This window comes from Cucurbita pepo, chromosome 15, assembly GCF_057944985.1.
Source record: "Cucurbita pepo subsp. pepo isolate OVF chromosome 15, ASM5794498v1, whole genome shotgun sequence".
NCBI classification, from domain to species: domain Eukaryota; kingdom Viridiplantae; phylum Streptophyta; class Magnoliopsida; order Cucurbitales; family Cucurbitaceae; genus Cucurbita; species Cucurbita pepo.
Genome location: NC_141812.1, coordinates 8,131,254 through 8,152,645, shown reverse-complemented (window position 1 = coordinate 8,152,645; position 21,392 = coordinate 8,131,254). Strand labels below are relative to the sequence as shown.

At 34.8% G+C, this 21,392-nt stretch overlaps 2 protein-coding genes across 4 annotated transcripts; one reads left to right on the top strand and one right to left on the bottom strand.

Annotated features, from left to right (window-relative positions):
• The first annotated feature begins 5,196 nt into the window (after positions 1–5,196).
• LOC111811461 (protein NRT1/ PTR FAMILY 7.3) lies at positions 5,197–9,924 on the top strand. The gene is made up of 5 exons (XM_023698321.2): positions 5,197–5,323; positions 5,448–5,571; positions 7,746–7,963; positions 8,055–8,617; positions 8,774–9,924. The coding sequence occupies exons 1-5, from the start codon at positions 5,294–5,296 to the stop codon at positions 9,642–9,644; spliced, it is 1,806 nt and encodes a 601-aa protein (XP_023554089.2). The 5' UTR covers positions 5,197–5,293; the 3' UTR covers positions 9,645–9,924.
• On the bottom strand, positions 5,849–19,122 carry LOC111811460 (pyruvate kinase isozyme G, chloroplastic). 3 transcript variants are annotated; one of them, XM_023698318.2, is made up of 13 exons: positions 18,690–19,122; positions 18,050–18,337; positions 17,509–17,674; positions 16,698–16,832; positions 16,080–16,190; positions 15,892–15,980; positions 14,848–14,910; positions 12,340–12,515; positions 11,756–11,858; positions 11,360–11,508; positions 10,532–10,640; positions 10,342–10,434; positions 5,849–6,047 (listed from the first exon to the last, which is right to left on the bottom strand). In XM_023698318.2, exons 1-13 carry the CDS (start codon positions 18,906–18,908, stop codon positions 5,928–5,930), a joined length of 1,821 nt encoding a protein of 606 aa, XP_023554086.2. In that variant the 5' UTR covers positions 18,909–19,122; the 3' UTR covers positions 5,849–5,927. The 3 variants fall into 3 exon arrangements, with proteins under 3 accessions (XP_023554086.2, XP_023554087.2, XP_023554088.2); XM_023698319.2 differs by lacking the exon at positions 5,849–6,047 and adding an exon at positions 6,272–6,343; XM_023698320.2 differs by lacking the exon at positions 5,849–6,047 and having other exon boundaries at positions 10,162–10,434; positions 18,690–19,121.
• Positions 19,123–21,392: the final 2,270 nt, after the last annotated feature.

Below are 21,392 nucleotides of genomic sequence, written 5' to 3'. Positions count from 1 at the left end.
TGTGTGGATTATCAAAACTACTTTTAGTATTAAAAATAAATAATAATGTATATGTAAAGAGAGAAGCTTGTAGAAAAGAAACTATGTGGAAATTTAAAGTTTGTGAAATAATGTGAAATAAAACATGCATACAAGAATTTAAACATTTTTGGTGAATGAAAGTGCTTTGGTTGCAATTTATAGCAATATATTTGACATCGATAAAGTATTTTCAATTATTCTCTTGTACGGGACTCGAGCACGAATAAATTGTTACCATTTGAAATATTGATAGTTCGAGCTTCACCTTTTATCGTTTAAAGAAATTTGATTTTTTTTTTCTTTTTTATCTCGACCTGAATGAATGGCTTGGATGTCTAAATAAGTAATGAAGTTCGATGAAGTTTACCCATGTAATTATTTCAGATATCGATAATTTGATCTCCACTAACCATTTGAAAAAAAGATTGATATTTTTTGTCGTGATTTAAATGAATGACTTGGATGTCTAAACAAGATATGAAAGACCTATGAAGTCGGTACCCAATTCGGGTATAGTTATATGGATAAAGTATCAATTACCATATGAAATATCAGGTTCGATCTCCACCCACTAATCATTGAAAATATTGGGATTTTTTTTGTTCTGATCATTCATGAATGGCTTTGATGTCTAAACAAGACGTGAAAGGTCAATGAAGTCGATACTCAATCCGATTATAGTTATATGGATAAACATATCAATTACTATATAAAATATTAGGTTCGATCTCCCCCCTCTAATCCTTGAAAAAAAATTGGGTTTTTTGTTTTTATCTAATTGAAGGGCTTGAATGTCTAAACAAGACCCGAAAGGTCATTGAAGTTTGTACCGGATGATACGAGTATAGTTCCGTAGATAAAATATTAATTATTATCTGAAATATCAATAATTCGATCTCCACTTATACATCGTTGAAAAAATTGAAACTTTTTTGTTTTGATACAAAGGAATGGTGTGGATGAATGACTAAAGAAGACATGAAAGGGCATTGAAGTGGGAGAGCTTTTATTAAATATCAACATTGATAAACACAATGATCTTTGCCTTTCCACACTTTTTAGTTACATGTTGGTATCATGCTTACAGTTGTATTCCCTTGTGGAATAACAATCTTCCATTTTCTTTTATAGCCAATTTTGGATTAAAACCATTCAAGTTTAATACTTTAATGCAAAACATTAACGTTTATTCACTGGGTTATGTCTGAATTAACCTCTAATCTCTAAGCTTAAACTTGACGGTCATGTGTATGTATGATAATATCTACTAACGATGAGTCTTGACTGTTTCAGTACGTATGTGAAGATATGGGTATGGGTATACACATGCACACGTGCACACCAGTGTGAGAAGGGGTCACTAGAATAGTCTCGATAATAAGAATTGTTCTATGTAATACTCATCATATAGTTGCACACGGCCACTATCTTCTTTGTAAAGGAGCAATATTTGTACGATTTCACTATTGGTTGAGTAAAATCTTCGATCCCTACGTACCTTTAAAATTTTAGGTCAAATCCGTATAGAATATATTGAATTGATTTATGAGCCACCTTGCACCAATGATTCTACTTCAGCTCACAAAAACACCCTTTGAAGCATAGATACATTCTTTTTGGACTTTGTTTTTCCTTTCTGGATAGTCATAAATGTTTGGATTGACCTAATTTTATGGTCTTTTTTTTTATTTATTTATTTATATGTAATTATTTCAGTTCTTTATTATTATTATTATTATTTTGCTTCTTTTTCAACTTTTAGGTTTGATTGTGAGTGTGGCTGGCTGGATCTCACTCTTGTGGTTTCTATTAAAGTATAAAAGAAAAAGTTGGATAAGAAAATATTATGAATATGAAAATAATATAAAGTATTCGTTTAGTTTTTTATTACCTATTTTTTAGACGGTTAAGAAGTCGTTACGAACGATCCTTAAGTAACTTTGTTAAGAATGAGAAATAGAATTGGGATCCAAGGTGTATTCTTCATTGATGTTCGTAACGTTTAAATAGGATACAAGCTACCCACTAATACCTACCAAGAAGGAAAATATATACTAATTAAATATTGAGAATAAAATAAAATATACTACTAATCAAGAAAAGGAGTCGAGCCTCCTCGAAGGCAATCAATAATGACTAAGACTCCAAAGAAGTCGAGCCTTGATTAAGGGGAGACGTACTTTGTTCGAGGGGAGGTGTTGGATGATGAAAGTCCCACATCGGCTAATTTAGGGAATGATCATGCGTTTATAATCTAGGAATACTCTTTCCATTAGTCTGAGGCCGTCTGAGGCCTTTTGAAGAAGTCCAGAGCAAAACCATGAGAGCTTATGCTCAAAGTGGACAATATCATACCATTATGGAGAGTCGTGTTCGTCTAAAAATAATAATATTATTATAATATATTCTCCAAATTTTATATCTCAACAAACTTGTGAAAGTTTATGTTATTATAGACATCGCTTTGTAATAGATATCAACTTTTTTTCCCCTTTTGTTCTACCATTGGATTTTATTTGCAAATGATTAAATAACATTTTTCAAATATAGCAACACCAATACGTGCACCATTGATGTAGTCATTGATTATTAACGGGATGAGCTTAATCCAACATCGATCGATCAAAGTGTGTCATTTTCTTTGTAGTAGACATTTAGCCAAAATTGGAGATCTATCAATTTTAATAAGAAAAAGGCAATGAATGAAACCTTTTTAAAGCATCATTTAGCTAGCAAAAAAAACATGGATCGTTATACACTAAATAGTTATAGACCCAAGTAATTCGGAAAATGAAATCGATGTACAATTCATTTATAGGTTCACTAGAGCTATTACTCGATTAATCTCACCTGGGTCTTTCCATTTAACTCTTCTCTTTTCTATTTCAACGATCTCACTCGACAAAAACTAATACCGTATCGCCATCTAACCTAATATCATTAGGAAACAAGTTATTCACCTAACAACTAAACTAAGAACATATCGTTTTCGTTTCAACTTATTGTTGGGTTTCCATGAAGTTAGAAAGTCGTGAGACAAGCAACAACTGACCAACGCTATCTTGCACGGTTTGAAATATAATCGACATATATTCATTCCTATATTAAAGGTTTGAGATCTTTATCGGGAATTGATATACATATATGTTTTCAATTTATGTAATACTAGATGAAGACGGCACAAACGTGTTCATACGAAAGAAATTTGAGGGCACAAATTAATTGATGTACAATAGAAAATATGTTCTAGCTGCATCTATAGCATGAGAGACAGAAATTTGACGTAATCAGCTCAAATGAGTAAATGCAAACTTTTAAGTATTTATTTCCTTTTTGGGATAAAATTTGGCATAAATTATTGCCAAAAACATGGGGCTTAACGTGAAAGCAACTTCTAAATTGGCTCATAACTCCCTTGACATCAAAATGATGCATATCCAAAACAACAATCAAACATTGTACACACCAACATAAAACAAAATATACTCGGTTTATAACCTTTAATAACACTGTAAAAGGATCCCATCAATTACTTAATATATATTAGTCAAACTATATACATACCGGTGGAAGATTAAAATCTCGGACCTTAAATTTGAAGGTATACTTTGACCGGTTAACGCAAATAGATACAATAATATTCACAAGTAACTCGTGTGTAATACTCTTTTAATAATAATGGAACTAATTATTCTTGCAAAATAGTTGTGAATCGGTTCACCACCATATCAATCCATTTGTTTTAATAACCTCGAATGATAAGTTCGTGTACTTCGTTCGAATTTATTCTTCCAACAATTGTATCACATTTTCATCCAATCATTCATATTTGTGAGATTCTTCATCGATTGGTGAGGAGAACGAAACATTGTTTATAAAGTGTGGAAATATCTCCCTAGTAGACGTATTTTAAAAGTCGCGAGGCTGACGCGATACGTAACGAGCCAAAGCAGACAATATTTTCTAGCGGTGGACTTGGGCTATGGTATTAGAGCCAGATATCAAGTGGTGTGCTCGTTGTTGGCCCTCAAGAAGGGTGGATTGTGAGATCATACATCAGTTGGAGAGGGAAACTAAACGTTTCTTAGAAGGGTGTGGAAATCTAAAAACCATAAGGCTAACAGTGATACGTAACGAGTCAAAGCAGACAATATCTGCTAGCAATGGACTTGGACTATTACAAATAGTATCAGAGAGAGACACCAGGCTAAGTGCTCGGTGAGTCCCCAAAAGGGGTAGATTGTGAGATCACACATCGGTTGGAGAGGGAAAAGAAACATTTCTTACAAGGGTGTGGAAACCTCTCCCTAGTACAAGTGTTTTAAAAATCGTAAAACTAAAATCGATACGTAATGTACCAAAACGAACAATATCTGCTAGTAGTACTAAGTTTGGAGAAGCTCAAGATGGATCTCGTATAGGAATATAATAAAGTTTCACATTCCCTATATCTTATTAAAGGGTGTATCCAATCTTTGATTGCAAAGGATATCCTTAGATATAAAGGGTGTATCCAATCTTTGATTGCAAAGGATATCCTTTGAAGAAACTAGTAAATCCCAACACAGCAATCTCAAGTTTCATCCTACACAATGTCTGAATACCATGTGTTCTCTCTCCAGCCAATTTACAAGCTTCAAGCTTATGAGAGAGCTATGATTATCTAACCTAACTACATTTTGAGACATGATCATCTAATCCAAGTAATTAGTCACAACTACGAGATATTTACAGAAAGAAGTTAAAAAACATTTCAACTATATGCCTACAGCCAAATCAAACAATAATCACTTAGTTTCTATGCTGTCAATGTCAAAAAATATATGGGCACTAAGTGATGCATAGTGAATGGTACAAAGGGTAACATTAATTAAAAACAATACTAATCAAAAGAATCTATGTCAGATCTCTTTCTATCAAGCATAAAACATTTAAAAACAAAATCCCTATAATGTTTGTTGTTTGGAATCCTTAGGAGGCCAAAACAATAGATTAATCAAAGTTCACTGCATCTCAAAGGGAGTGATCAATACTGTGAAAAAGAAGAGGAAAAAAATAAACGGTTTTTGGACATTTGGATGACCCCACAATTCTCTCTCTCTAAATCTCTACCGTTCAACCCATTCTTCCCTTGTCTATTTATACACACTTCCTATTTTGTTTAGAGTCTCAAGACTTTGTGTCTTTTCTCGTCAGCATTACATTACTTCACAAACTTCCCCCTCTGCTTTGCTCTCTTCCTATACTTACTTCCATCAAACATCATTCATCAATGGCTTGCTTGGGGATGATTTGCAATGAGGTCAGTATCAAATGAAACCAACTTTTCTTTTCTTTGCTCTGTCTCTCTCTCTCTGTGTGTTTAGAGTTTTGAATATGAAGAAGAAGAAGCACATTTCACAGTGAATTTTGTTTTATGGGTACAGAATTTGAAGGATGGTGAGACAAAAGAGAGGGATGTTTGTACTCTTGATGGGACGGTTGATTGGCATGGCCAACCTGCAATCAAATCAAAATCTGGTGGATGGGTTGCTGGGATCATCATACTCTGTAAGACCATATTACCATCTCTCTCTCTCTCTCTCTCTCTTACACACCCAAAATGATCCATAAACCAACTTATTTCTCTATAGGCTTCTATTAGTAAATTTTCAACATTGAGCACTTAAACCAAGAGTCTATCTCCTACTTGTTTTCTTCATTAGCTTATGGGTGAGAGAGAGAAGAAGAGGAAGAAAGCAGAAAGTGCAGAGCTTATAGTGATATGTAGGAAGTGGTTTCAGAAAAATCGAGAAGTTTTGGTGGGGTGTTAAGAGGGAAAGAGAAATAGTTGTTAATGTTTTGTTTGGATTTGGAAAAGATAAGTGGAGGTTCATACTAGAGATGTGAAAGAGCTTCTCACTGATTTAATAAATACAGAAAAGAACAGACAATGAGAGATATAAGGATGGGTTTATTGCCTTACATTTGTCACCACACAACGAGCCAAGTGTTGGAGCCTCCTTGCATGCTACTCTCTCCTCCACCTAATTCAAGCCAGCCCAAATTGACATTAGCTTAGAGAGAGAAGAGAGGGGGCAAGAAACCAAAAGTGATGAGAGAGATTTATCAAGAACTATGATTTATTGTCGCATTCACTCCATGGGAGCTGGACGACAAGAGAGGGAGATTTCTTAAGGACTGTGCTTTCTTGCCCCATTGACTCCATGGGAGCTGGACGACAAGAGAGAGAGTTTTCTTAAGAACTGTGCTTTTCTTGCCTCATTCACTCCATGGGAGATGGACGACAAATGAGCGAGTTCGGGAAGAATAACCTTAATAGCTGAGAAAAAAGACTGATAGGAGTCACGAATCTCTACAATAATATAATATGGTCTATTTTGAGTATAAACCCTGGACTTTCCAAAAAAAACCTCATACGAAGATCGTTCACTTTTACAGGGAGAGATGGGGTATTTACTGAGAGAGATGGGGTAAATGCATGCATCAACCATAGAAGTGTCAGACACGTAATCAACTATTTTGACATGGCATGACGTGGATTTTCCACGTGTCGTTTCAATTACCAAGAAGAATTACACGTGAAATTTAATTAGTCTCAGTTGATGACCCAGAACTCCACACCTCTAAATTTTTTATTTTTTCTTCTCCCAGTCTGCCAAAGAGAGAGAGAGAAAGAGAGACCATGATTAATGCATACATCAAGCAGAGACGTGTCAGACACGTAATTAACTATTTGGACATGGCATGACGTGGATATTCCACGCGTTGTTTCAATTACCTAGAAGAATCACACAATAATTTAAGTAGGCTAATAAGTTGATGGCCCTCAGCTCCACATCTCTACATTTAATTTTTCTTCTACTTCCCCTTTCTTTTTTTCTGCCTCTTTACCAATCGCTTTTTAAAAATCTACAGAAAAGGACTTGAAAGTATATCATAATACTAAGTTCTAGAGAATTTTTTTCAGAGAAGCCATTAGAGGTTATAGCAGAAAACTGAAGGTAGAGTACTAGAATAGCATCCATCCATAACTTTGTTTGAATTTAAAGCTCATAAGAAACTCTGACATCACAAATATTCTTCTACAAGTAATGGAAAGGAAGAAAATTTATTGCATGTTGCTTAACATTCCTCCATTATCAACCAAGGAAAATGTCTCACAAGCTGGATGTTAATGTAATGGGAACAGACACGACTCCTTTTGGTGGAACTTACCAAAGAGGAAAGACCTTTTCCTTCAAGTAAAGCAAGGGTCTAAAAGCCATCTAATAGTGAAATTCACGATGGACTTGCTCTTTTACTGTCCGCATATACCATTTTTATTGGTCTTATTGGAGGGAGAGAGGAGTGTAACAAGCTTCCCTTCCTATCATGCACACACCAGGCCATAACTATCTATGATTTGAAGAGAGAGTCCACTTGAGATTCACATAATACTACCACTCACCTTAAAAATTTTGAATCCTAGTCCTCATAGATAACTAAGAAAATGGAGTCTAATATGGGTCTGAACTGAAATCTGGTCTGTCTAACTTGCCTCTTCACTTCTCAAAGCACTTTCAGCTCTATAGTAGACAACAATGTGATGGGAAAAGCCAACCATTAGGGAAATCAGACTTATACGGAGAAATTTATCATGAATTCACCATAAAATGAAGAACGAACCTAACTAACATCATATTTGGTTCAACCCTGACTTGCTGCTTCTCACAATAATACAGTGAATCAAGGACTTGCTACTCTTGCGTTCTTTGGAGTTGGTGTGAACCTGGTGCTGTTCCTGACAAGGGTTATGCAGCAAAACAATGCCGATGCAGCCAACAGTGTGAGCAAATGGACCGGGACAGTCTATATCTTCTCTCTTGTAGGGGCTTTCCTCAGTGATTCATACTGGGGAAGGTACAAAACTTGCGCCGTTTTTCAGATCATCTTTGTCATTGTAAGTACAGTACGCTAAAACCCTTATAGATTTACCTGCTACTAACAGAAACCTCTCTCTTTAACTGTTTCCTCACCTTTCTTTATTGCAGGGCCTGGCTTCACTTTCCATAACATCACAGCTCTTCCTTATCAAACCAAAAGGCTGTGGGGATGAGGACACTCCATGCGAGTCAAATTCAAAATTGGGGAATGCATTGTTTTACCTCTCCATTTACCTTATTGCTCTGGGAAACGGGGGATATCAACCAAATATTGCCACATTTGGAGCAGACCAATTTGATGAAGAGGACTCCACAGAGGGGCACTCAAAAGTGGCATTCTTTAGCTACTTTTACTTGGCGCTTAACTTAGGCTCTCTCTTCTCAAACACCATTTTAGGGTACTTTGAAGATGGAGGACTGTGGGCTCTGGGCTTCTGGGTGTCAACTGGCTCAGCTTTTGCAGCCTTGGTTTTGTTTCTTTGTGGAACTCCAAGGTACAGGCACTTCAAACCAAGTGGTAACCCTCTCTCAAGATTCTGCCAAGTCATTGTTGCTGCAGCTAAGAAATCAACGGTCAAGATGACACCAAGTGAAGATGAACTCTACAATGTTGATGCCAAGGACTGTTCAGTGAACCGTGGTAGAAAGATACTTCACACCCATGGATTCAAGTAAGGACATTTACATTTCAGTTCCATTTCTTTAAACAAGTCTGTGTCTCTCTCTCGCGAACTTCTTTTACGCTCATAGAATTTTTTTTATTTAAAAACACAACAAAAAGATCATAGTCTGCATCTCAGTCAAGCTTGTTCTTCTATATATTGTAGGTTTCTGGATAGAGCAGCCTATATCTCATCAAGAGATCTGGATAACCAAGAACGAGGCATTGACAATCCATGGCGCCTGTGTCCCATCACACAAGTGGAAGAGGTCAAGTGCATTTTAAGACTACTTCCTATCTGGCTCTGCACCATAATCTACTCCGTGGTCTTCACTCAAATGGCTTCCCTCTTTGTCGAGCAAGGCGCAGCCATGAACACTGTTGTTTCAAACTTCCATATCCCACCTGCAAGCATGTCGAGCTTCGACATTCTTAGTGTGGCATTTTTCATCTTCCTTTACCGACGAGTCCTAGACCCACTTGCAGGAAAACTCAAAAAATCAGATTCTAAAGGGATTACAGAGCTTCAGAGAATGGGAATTGGTCTCATCATAGCAGTGATGGCAATGGTTTCAGCAGGAATTGTAGAGTGTTATAGGCTAAAGTATGCCAAAGGCGACTGCGCACATTATGAAGGCTCAAGCTCCTTGAGCATCTTTTGGCAGGTTCCACAGTATACATTAATAGGAGCTTCCGAGGTCTTCATGTACGTGGGACAATTGGAGTTCTTCAATGCACAAACCCCAGACGGATTAAAAAGCTTTGGTAGTGCACTTTGTATGACATCAATCTCTTTGGGGAATTATGTCAGTAGTCTTCTGGTCACTATGGTTATGAAAATATCAACAGAGGATCACATGCCAGGATGGATTCCAGGAAACCTGAACAGAGGTCATCTAGATAGATTTTACTTCCTCTTAGCTGGATTGACAGTAATTGATTTTGGGGTGTACATTCTCTGTGCTAAATGGTACAAATCTATCAAATTGGAGGGCAAGTGTGAAGAAAATGAAGATCAGGAGCTCATCAAGGTCTGATTTAAAGAAATATACACAAAACCAAGCTTCTTGGATGCATATTTTATCAGTTTGTGTAAGAATAAAAGGAATGGGGCCTGAAGAGTCGGAAAGCTATTCTTGGCTCAACTCTTTGTACCCAATTCTTTCCTCGTTTTACGACATCTAACCAAATAATTTGAAGCCATGTTACTGTAAGAGCAAGGGTGGCGTGTAATGATCAGGCAGATTTCTTGTGCAAGACCTTCATGTTCCCACCTTGTAAATTTCTTCGCTTTATTCATTAAAGGCCTTCGACTTCCTTTTTCTTTTCCCCTTTTGTTTTTCATTTTCTATATGGGAAAGCTAGTATGCACAATCACTGAGCCATCTTTGTTCTATCTACCAAGTTGTGCATGGAAATGAATTACTCTCTTCCCTGTCTTTTGAAATTGGTACGATGGGAGCGGGTTTTTGTATCTTGTCGCAAGTCTACCTAGTAACAATTCAATGCCCATGGACTAGTGTGGCCTTTGATTAATAAACATGGCACGGGAAATATATAAACAGACGGTGCTCTAATCACCAGATATTATCAATCACAAGAAATGTCTAATAAATAGATCAATCAAGTCGATGTTGCAAAAGTATCACTTATAAGCATAATAATCTCCAAAAAGAAAGAACAAAACAAAAAAGCCTCTTTTTACCAGAAAAATCAACCTAGGATCCTACGTACTTGAATGTGGTGAATAGATTCTTTCCGCCAAATTGGTTGAGCTCCACTTTGTACAAGCGTAACGTGGTCTCCATCTACCACGTGACCCTTATCCTGCAAACGTGGGAAATTTAAAACTATATCCTTGAGGATCTATAAACGAAAACACAAGGAAATAAAGACAGAAAAGTAACACAATAAGAAAACTAACCACCAATAACTCGAGTGCTCTGGAGAACGTCTCTTCTGCATCACTTGAAAACTGCATGTAAATGGGCATGACCCCATGATAAAGCACCAGCCTTTGTTTGATCCTATCGCTGGATCAGGCCATAATTTAGTTTCCCGTTTAAAGAAATGATTGGATAAAAATCAAATGAACCTAGATATTCTTCAAGTCGTCAAAAAAATTAGAAATACAGTTAAAATGGAGACAGAAAATACACAAATGCTTCGCCCTCCAATCAGCAAATCCAAGTGTGTACTATAACCCATTAAGAGAGATAGATCTGGAACTTCACATAAATGGCATGTTAAATAACTAGCCATTTTCAAGGGCAATCTAAGATTCAGACCGGGCGGTAAGTCATGCACCTTGCATTGTTTTATCCCTATCTGGAGTTACAGATGCATAGACGATATCTATCCTGGATCCAGAAAGCTACTATTCAACTACAACTAATATTTCTTCTTTTTTTTTTTCTTTTTTTTTTCTTTTTTTTTTTATATAACAAACTGAAGATATATTGATCCAAGAAGCATACACAAAAGATGGGGAACGTGGTATCCCACAAAGCCAGAGGAGTACAGAAAGGCCTCCCAATTGGCAAAAATATGCCACAAATCAAAATTACAAGAAAAAGTTCACATATAAATCAATAGCAAACTCTACATTTTCAACACAAACAATTCATACTTGTCGTCACATATATAAAGTTGACCTGAATCAACAAACTGCATAAATTGAAGTGAAGTAAATATCATGATCAAACATGACATTCAAGGAAATTGCAATATTTAACACTACTTCTGAACTTACTCGTCAGTGAAGGCAAAGATAGTAGAGCAGGGCCTGTAATGACTCAAGAGTATAGCCATGGAGCCAGTTCTCGTGAAAACGATGATAGGAGTCTTAAGGGTGTTGGCCATAGTGGTGGTATGGAAAGCAAGCATGTCTCCCATATGTCTCTGTCAGAATATGACGAATACATCAGATTTTGTGAAAAAAATAGATAAGTTCTTATGATCTAGATTCAAATTCGGTGTTATGAGAAGATTTTTAACCCATTTAGGCAGAACAATTGCCTTCATCCCATGTCCCAACAACATCATAGAAGGAACATATGCTGACTAAGAAAACATAAATACGGAAAAAAAAGAGAGGGCAAAAAAAAGTGTATAAGACAACTTATATGTTACTGATAATAATACAAACCTTGTGGACACTCAATGGATTTGGAGTAGTAGAATTAACTGGAAGACTAGATTCCATCCTCAAAGCCACGGTGTGCATCACGTTCACAGCCTTCAATGGATACCTAATATTTTTGCCATTATGAATCAAAAGATCAATTTAATATAAAAATAAAGACAATAAGGGAAAAAGAGGAGGTAATTTTTATGGCATCAACAAACAGAAAACAGCCTCAACTTCTTCAATGTTTAGCAATAAGTCAATAACTTGAAGCTCAATTCCAAAACTAGTAGACATAAAAAGCTGGTATGATGATGCGACATCAAGAATGACAGAAATTTTTCATCAACTCCAATCAAATAAGAAAAACGAACATAAGCATAATAATGCAAACGGGATATGGCATATTTCAATATTTGCAAAACGCATTTACAACAAGAAAAGAAACAAAAACATCCTTATACGTTGTTGAAAGATCAAAGCACCTTGTTCCCCACCAATGGGTCCCAACAGAATAAAGTTAGTTTTGAGTTCATTCAAATCATGTACAAAAATACTGCCAAAAAAAAAAAAACCCCGCCCAGATAATGGACTAAGATACATACTTTCCATGAGCAGTTTCTCCTGAAAGCATGATTGCATCAGCACCTTCTCGTACTGCAATAGAAATATCAGAAACCTCGGCTCTAGTTGGTGTGGGACGATCAATCATGCTTTCCAGCATGTTTGTTGCTACAATAACTGGTTTCTGCATGCTCTGACACCTTTTGATAATAGTTTCCTGACAGACAAGCAATGTGAAGTACTATTATATGATGTAATATGATAGAATGTTAGTCCTATTATCCTATTAACTTTACAGTCCTTGCCTACATTACTTTTAGTTTCGGTAACAAATGGAAGCTTTGTTTCTTACAGGAAAAACTTAAATGACGATTCTTTATTTCCTTGGAGTATCAAATGCTCAGTGTCATATCTCTAGCACCAATTTATTTAATTCCGAACTAATACCTTTTCAAAGAAACTTAAACAAGTTGGAAATAGATGAATTCCTATCTTCGTGTATTAACATTTAAAAAGTAGAAGTCATTGCACTTCATGAAAACCAACAATCTTGAACTTTGGAATCAAGCAGTGAATTCAAGGTTTTGTTGACACATTTTTTTTCTAAACAACTTCATTGATGAAAGAAATTACACCAGAAGGAAAATAAATCCCAATCCAAGTGAGTTAAAAAAAGACCTCCAATTGGACAAAAGAGAGTCAAAGCTGTAAGAAGAAATAGGCAATTTACACCAAGATATCGTACTGAAAATAACATGATCTAAGAAAATATCAAAAGGATGCACTTCATCGATGAAGATATGACTATTTCGCTAAATTCTCCAATGAGGTGCATTATAAGAGCCTCATCCTTCCTTCGTTGGTGCACAAAACAATTATCCTTTCCTACGAAATCCTCTTGGTTTCCATGAAAAACTTTTAAGACTATTGTCCAATTCCAACCCTCTAGAAATTACATAAACTTAACTCAAAAATTGCAATTTCCATTGGACTACAAGACGATGCAATTTCTCTCCTCAAAAAGTTTAAATAAATATAAAGGAAGGATACATAAGCTACAAACAAGTATTTCCAAAATTTACGAAATTTACTCCTATATTTTAAAAATAGTTCAAAACACTCTTGGGTTCATTTTTTGCTCGTTCCATCAATTCGTTAGTTGAATTCAACATTAATCTTCCTATAGATCACGTTTCCCCAACTAGCATATTAATCATAAGAATTTTCTTTTTATCTCTCTTCCGAAGAAAAATTCGTCAATAAATGGGTCGTAATCAGATGTATTTCTCATTCGTCATTCTCTCTTGCCAAACTCTCATACTCGCCAGGGTTGAAGAGGCAGTCCATGAGCTAATTGGAACTCAAATTGCGTATACACAAAAAAAGGCTCACTTTCTACTTTCTACCTCCGCGTTTTGTGCCCAATTCTTGTCGGGTAAACGGAGCCCTTCTACTTCTAATTAAAGGCAAACAGTCGCCATTGCAAGCAGATAATCCCCCCCCCCCCCCCCCCCCCAATTTATCTGTCATGTTTGGATTAAGCTGCTAGGTTTAGGGGTGGAAGTGAAAACCAAAAAATTGAAAAAACCACGCAAACCGACCGAAACTGCCATTAGTTTGGTTTGGCAGTTATAAATAAACCTAATATATTCTGTTGGTTTCTCCTTTTGAAAAAAACCAACCAAATGTATCCGAGCCTACCAGTACTATCTACATAAAAATTCATACTTTGTATTAGCAACCCAGTGGCTTCGAAATCTCTCCAGCATCGCTGGTGACATGCATTCAAGTTTCGTGAAACACAGTTAACTATTTCCATTTCAGTTATTTACACATGACAGGTGGCCCAGCCAATCCCAACAACCCAATAGTGCAAAGTCCAGCCAAAATAACCTGTTTATGGCTGCCTCCCACCCAACAACGCAAAGTCATCCCAAATAACCCCCACCCACCTTCAATCCGACCTGACCCAACCCTAACACCTGGGATTTAAGTAAATGGGGAACCGCCAGACCAAACTAACTAAACAGTTGGCGATTGGTTCAGGGCGGTTTGTTTAGATTCATTTAGCAGTTCTATTCTTCGATTTTTTCAAATACTTGGTGGTTCACAGTTTGACACTCAAACCTAGCCGAACCAAACCGATTATGCCCCAGCTAGGTTTCTTCAGTTTGCATTAGTGTTTTTGACATAATAGTGGAGAACCATAACTCCAATGACTTTGCGAACATAGATATTCAAAAAAAAATAATTTACTCTCTGGTCCAGCTGTCAAAGGTGTTTTTGTGAGATGGGGCAGAGAAAATCAGACATAGAAGCTATAATGCAAAAGATCTCAAGGATGTTTGGAAGCTAGCTTTGGCTTCTAACTGGTGTATTCTTTTCAAAATTCTGTAAAATTATAATTGATTTATGATCAATGCCAATTCTAGTCTTTTCTATGTCGAGACACAAATCATGTAACCAAAAAGGTTAATCTGGAACTGTAACTAATGTTGCAAAATGGAAGGGTGATGGTTGATAGAGTACTAGTAACCATAGAGTTTTACCTGCAATAAAGGAACTTCCTCGATTGGAAGTTCAGCCCCAAGGTCTCCACGAGCTACCATTGCCTAAAAAGTCAAATCACCTAATTAGTTTCAACTCAGAACCCGACGATGAGCGTGAACAGTAACATGCGAAACAAAAGCGAGCCAAGAACATATTAACGTAAATGAATAGATAAATGTTCCTCGAGAATGTAATAGAAAGCCTAACTTGTAGCCAGAAATCATCATGCATAAGTTCAAATCTATATCACTTGAAAATAGTTGGCAAGAGTAATACAATTACAATTCTATAGTGTATGTAAACATAGTCACATATAACACTCTTAAGTAGTCTAAGTTAATAAAAATGTCAATCCATGTTTCATCGTTTTCAGTAGACTTGATCCTTTCCAAAAAGAAAGCTCCGCTCATTTTCATTGTGGGAGTGCGTCGTGAGTCCTTTTCTTTTTAATATCTTCAGTGTTATTTCTTCTTTGTTCTTTCCTCTTTTTTTTTTTTTTTTTTTTTAAATAAGAAACAGAAAATTTCATCAAAACCATAGGGAATAGTAACTTTGATTAATCTAAAAAGGAAACCATTCATGAAAGCACGCTTAGGAAAATAGTTCCTAAACAAGCCTTTAAATTATATGATTTCTATTTAAATTAAGCCTTGTTTCTCATATTGCTCAAGGTAATTTCTCGACTTAATCTACTAAGAGAAAGCTTTGACGCCACTTATAGCCTTTAAAAACATTGTTGGTGGTGTGCCACAGGTTGACCATCATCCATTTCTTTCCTTTTAATAGCGTATTAACATTTGATAAAATATTTTTGGTCATTTAAACAATTTTATCAATTTCACAGTCACATAGTCGAAAATGTTCATGATAAACAAAAAATTAAAATGAACTTTGGTTCATTTACTATGAGATGGTGTTTGTAAACAATATGGTGATAGCCACCAATCAATTATAACCCACACGAAATCTCATTGGTGTTCTAATGGTGATGTATATTGAAATATTTTATTAGAATTATTGAACCAAGGAAGTAGAAAGCTAACCCCATCTGATGCTGAAAGTATTGAATGAAGATTAGGTATTGAGTCTGCACTTTCAATTTTTACAATCACATGAATATCTGCATTACAGCCTGCAAAAAATATACATTTATTTCTTATGAGCATGAGATGAAGCATAGATGTCCTCAAATGGGAATAGGCAATGAACATTAATATATACAAATATGTACTTTTCAGATAGTCTTTCAGCTCATGGACCACTCTAGCATCCTTTACAAAAGAAACAGCATAAAAATCAACCTGATTATCCACCCCAAACTTTATATCATCCCAGTCCTTGTCTGCACCACGAAAGATTTCAAAGATTAAAGTTGACAATACATATAAATGTGTATAGATGATACTAAATTCTAGGCTATATTATACATATGGTCCTCGTACTTTACCACTTTTAACATTTTGGTATCTATCCTTTTATTTGTTGCATTTTGGTACATGTTCTATGGACGTACCAATTCAGTCCCTCGAGTCAATATCCATTTAAATATTAACAAAATGCTGATATAGCATCACGTGAATACTGAGATGTTGCCACGTCCACTTTTTGTGCATATACAACCATACAACATACCAAGTTATCACTACAACTACACTGTAACATGCCAATCTATGTAACTCTTTAACAAGATAATAATGTTAGGGACTAAAGCTGATATGTTTATAAAAGTATGAAGACTAAAATGAAAATAAAGGAATACAGGCATTAAAGGTGTCTAAGTAAAAAGACTAGAATTGCAATTTAACCTAAATTCTATAAATGCAACATTGATGTTAAATACTGAACATACCTGTTATAGAAGGCAATGTCGCACTTTTTCCACGAACATTCAAATGGCGCCTTGATTTGAGTTCGCCGCCATCAATGACTACACAATTAACCAAATCATTTGTCTTCGACTTAACAGTCAATGACATCATTCCACCTAGAGTATGAAAAAGAAATTTAGTTTTGAGACACTAGAATAGGCAACTGTAATTCTATAACTCATCAGCTAAAAACCATAAATAACTAGACTTTATTTCAACTAGTCAACCATATATAACATTCGATCAAAACTTCAAGATATTTAAGCATATCCGTTTGAGCGTGCACAAGCGCATGCCCTCATCTTAATCTTGGAGCCTCATATATCAACTTTCAATGCAATTGAATGGCACGTTAAATTGTACACAGAATGAAGATTTTATTCGTCTATTCAAAAGTAAAGGTCTAAATTGGTTTATGCATTTGATAAGCAGAAAACTGCATGAATAAAAGATGTCCAGATCTTTAATACCTTCGGCCCTGTTGTCTTTTAAAAGTTAATTTAGGAAGATTAAACTCTGTTTTAAGAGTTTTGCCACTGTTCGTAAGTTGCGTTACTGTAAGTTTAGTATTCATTTACTGTTGTGTTTAATAAGCTGCCTAATAGCCTATATAAATTAGACCATTGGCTGTATTGAGGCTCAGTATTAATAAAAATTGTCACCAAGAATCTTATTCAAGAATTAATCTACGCTACATGAGCTAACAATAACATAAAACAAGTCACTGATTGAGAAAGGTTGTATCATACATTGTCAGCACCAATGTGAAACAAACAGGAGAAATATACTCACCATCAACAAGCACACTATCGCCAACTTCTACATCATTTATAAAGTCGTCATAGTTAACACTAACAGTGTCTTCTGTGCTGACTCCTCTTTTGATTGTGAAGTTAAATTCTTGTCCATCTTTGAGCAAGATTGGTTTAGGTACATCTCCACTTCGAACCTCAGGGCCCTGAATGAAACAAATAGAAGTATGATGCAGTAATTACAATACCAAGAGCATAGATCATTAATTCAAAAGGTAGAATAGAGAGATATAAACTGAAGATTGAGATACAACTAAATCTTTTGTACCAGTGCGCAAATGGATTCAACAATGGTGATCATTTCTATAAAAGATCAAGTTTGAGATTAAACTTTAACAAAGAAATCTCACTAATATATGAGAGCGCACGTATGAATAACAAGTTCAAGAAACTTGCACAACCATTTAATTCAAATATCGTATGGTTAAGAGTTTAAAACCGATATGAAGTTTTAACATCGGTCCCGTCTGTACTAGTTATAATCCAGCGTTCAATAAACATATAGAAGTTAGAAAACATACCTTTGTGTCAAGCATAATGGCTATAACTTTGTCTTTAAATTGTGCGTTATATTCCTTGACCAAATCAATGGTTTTCTGGTGGGTAGAATGATCACCATGGGACATGTTTAAACGTGCCACATTCATACCCATCTCTGCCAATTTCCATATCATTTCACGTGAACTTGTGGAAGGACCAATGGTGCAGACTATCTTAGTTTTCCTTCTAGATTTCGTGGTTAACTTCATCCTACTAAGAGGGAATCCATTGGATTGATGATCAAAGGTAGAGTTCGAAATGTCCTGATCCTGAACCAAATAAAAATCTCACTCTTAGAACCGTGATGCATCAAACATCACAATCAGAAAGAACACAACATCACATTTTAGTTTTACTGGAAAAAAGAAATATGAGAATAAACAGCATCAGACTCCAGAATCTAAGATTCATTTATTTTTCCAGCGCAGTCCAAAAATATTTCACGAAATGAAACTGAGGAAAACACATCAATCTCATAATATCCATAAAACTCGATGCATGTACAAGAGCCAGTAAATCTCCAGAACAAAACAGCGAAAAGTATCAACATCAGCCAAAAACAAGCCTCAAATAAGCATCAGAAAAAACAAACAGAACAGAACATAAAGAAATTAAACTCACAGTGTCCAGAGAGCCTTTATACGACGCAACATCCTGCTTCTCGGCTATTCTCGAGCATCTAATCAAAGCGATTTGTTTCGATTGCACATACATCCTTCCACTCTTCGCTTCAATACCAAACGCATCAGAAACGTTTCTACACGATGCAAGGCGGTCAGCAACTCTGGTAGAATCAGATTTCAGTAGCGGCACTCCCGTAGAGAGATAAAACGTAGCCATTGAAAGAAACCTCTAACAGAACGAATGGCAGAGAGAGAGAGTATTTGCCCGGAGAAGTTCGAGAATCCTGAAGAGAAGGATAATCTCCAGCTACAAATGCAGTGGAAGAAGCGAAACGGTGGTGGTCTCACTTCCGCCGGCCAGCGAGTACGGCGGCGGTGGGCGGTGGGCGGTGGGCGGTGGGCGGTGGAGTCTTGTTATGCAAAGACAATAGGCCAGAGGTTTTGAGGACAGTTAGGGGTCTTACTCTGTATCTCTTTTCCCTCTCATTCTTTCATATTTTATACTCTTCCCTTCTCCCTCACGCGCTTAAACTCTCGAGTGTTTAACACTTTCCCCCTTTTTTTTTCTTTTTTTTTTCTTTTTTTTATCTTATTTTAAATAATAATTCAAAATATATTTATAAACTAGTCGTATTATTAATTAATTTATAAACCTATTTTATTTATAAAAAATTATCTAATTTTATTTTCAATATGTATTATATTATACATATAATTTAATTGAATTTATAATATTATTATATATATTAAACCTTTGTAATATAATTTTTTTTTCTTTTTTGGGAATGGACTAAAAATTAAGATTATTGTTAAAAATTTGTGAGAAAAAAAAATAATTTTCAAAATTAAAAATTAAAAACCATACAAATTATGAAATATTCCCGAGAGTAATTTTAATGAATTATTTACTCATTTTTGTAATAGTATATGTAGCTACGTTAATAAATATTATATTAATACCAATGTACGTGTATAATTCAATTAATTAAAAGAATCATATTTAAGTAGTAAAACATATTTTTAACTTAAAAATTTTAGAGTATCGATTAAAACATTCAATTAATTATTATACTAATAATTTAAACCATATATTTAAAATTATTTATGGATAGTTTTCACTTAAAATTATTTAAATATAATGTATATAAATTAGAGGAAAAAAATATGATAACCAAATAGATAATAACCAATAAGTTTCTATAAAAAAATTTGAAAAAATAATTTTATTTTTGATAATATTGAGTTAATTTTAAATAAAATTAAATGAAAATAATTAACCAACACAAGGCCACGAGGGGGAGTTTGCAATTATTTATTTATTTATTTATTTTTCTAGAAATGAAAAAACCAATGGTCCATATTCTGCGTGAAATGTACGCGCCAAGGAGCGAGTGTGCCGCCAAAGAAAAAAATATCTTTTTTTATTAGTGACTGGCATATCGTACATTTCCGAAGATTCTTTCGAAATTAAAATCAAAGATTCCACGGGATATTTTTCTGATCTGGCTTCACTGTTGCCACGTGTCAATAGAACTCATCCAACGGCCAGAAATGTGTATTCTCTCTCTCTCACATCCAAAATTTCTACCAGACATTTGGCAATATTTATTTAATATTTAATTAAATTTTTTATTTTATCAAATTCATCTTTAAACTTAAATAAATAACTTCTTAATTGGAAAAATTACTTTATTTTTGTTTTTTTTTTTTTTTTATTAATTTAATTAAGAGAAACAAATATTTAATGATAGAGGGTTAAATTGTAATTTTATTTTTCTAAATTTATAACAATTTCCTAATTTTATAGAAGTTATTTTAATGAGGTTTTTAAATTTTTTGTCTTTTATTTCTTTAAATTATTTTTTAAATTATAGCCCAATTTTCAAAGCTCTAATTCCTAATCCATTTAAGGCATGTAAACGTTTTACCTTCCTCTTAATAATTATTAAAAATAAATAAAATTTAGTTTAATGTCTTTACTTATTATGTTACACGCAAAAAAAAAAAAAAAAAAAAAAAAAAAAAAAAAAAAAAAGATGAACGTGTGAGACATGAATCATATGTGTTAGATGAACACAACTCTCCACAATGGTATGATATTGTTCACCTTGAGCATAAGCTCTCGTGGCATTGCTTTGGGCTTCCCCAAAGGTCTTACACCAATGGAGTTAGTATTCCTCACTTATAAATCCATGATTATTCCCTAAATTAGTCGATGTGTGACTTTCATCATCCAACAATATGATTATTTGATTCATAAATTTGAACGTGTCAAAATATTGACAAAAAAATAATGAAACTCGTCTCAGAGAAGAAGAAAAAAAAAACGCTAACAATTTGAACGTGTCTAGTTATGTGAAATTACGTTCAGATGTCTTTATTTGAAAATACATTGAATGTGTGATATGTGTCATATATAACTCTTTTTTCAATAAATTAAAACGTGAGCTGACGTGGAAACTCATATAAAAGAAAAAAATAAAATAAAAAACTGACGTGGAAACTCAAGTCATATGAGTCTTTCAGCCATAAATTTAAATGTAAGCTGACGTGGAAATTAATTTGAGAGGAAATAAATAAATGATAATTCTATGGGCCAAATCTAATAACGGTACGTGGTTATACAAAACTATGTTCCGATGACTTTACTGTGTGACTGGTTAAAAATAACCTGCCATTTCTGAGCCTGTCAGAATTCTGA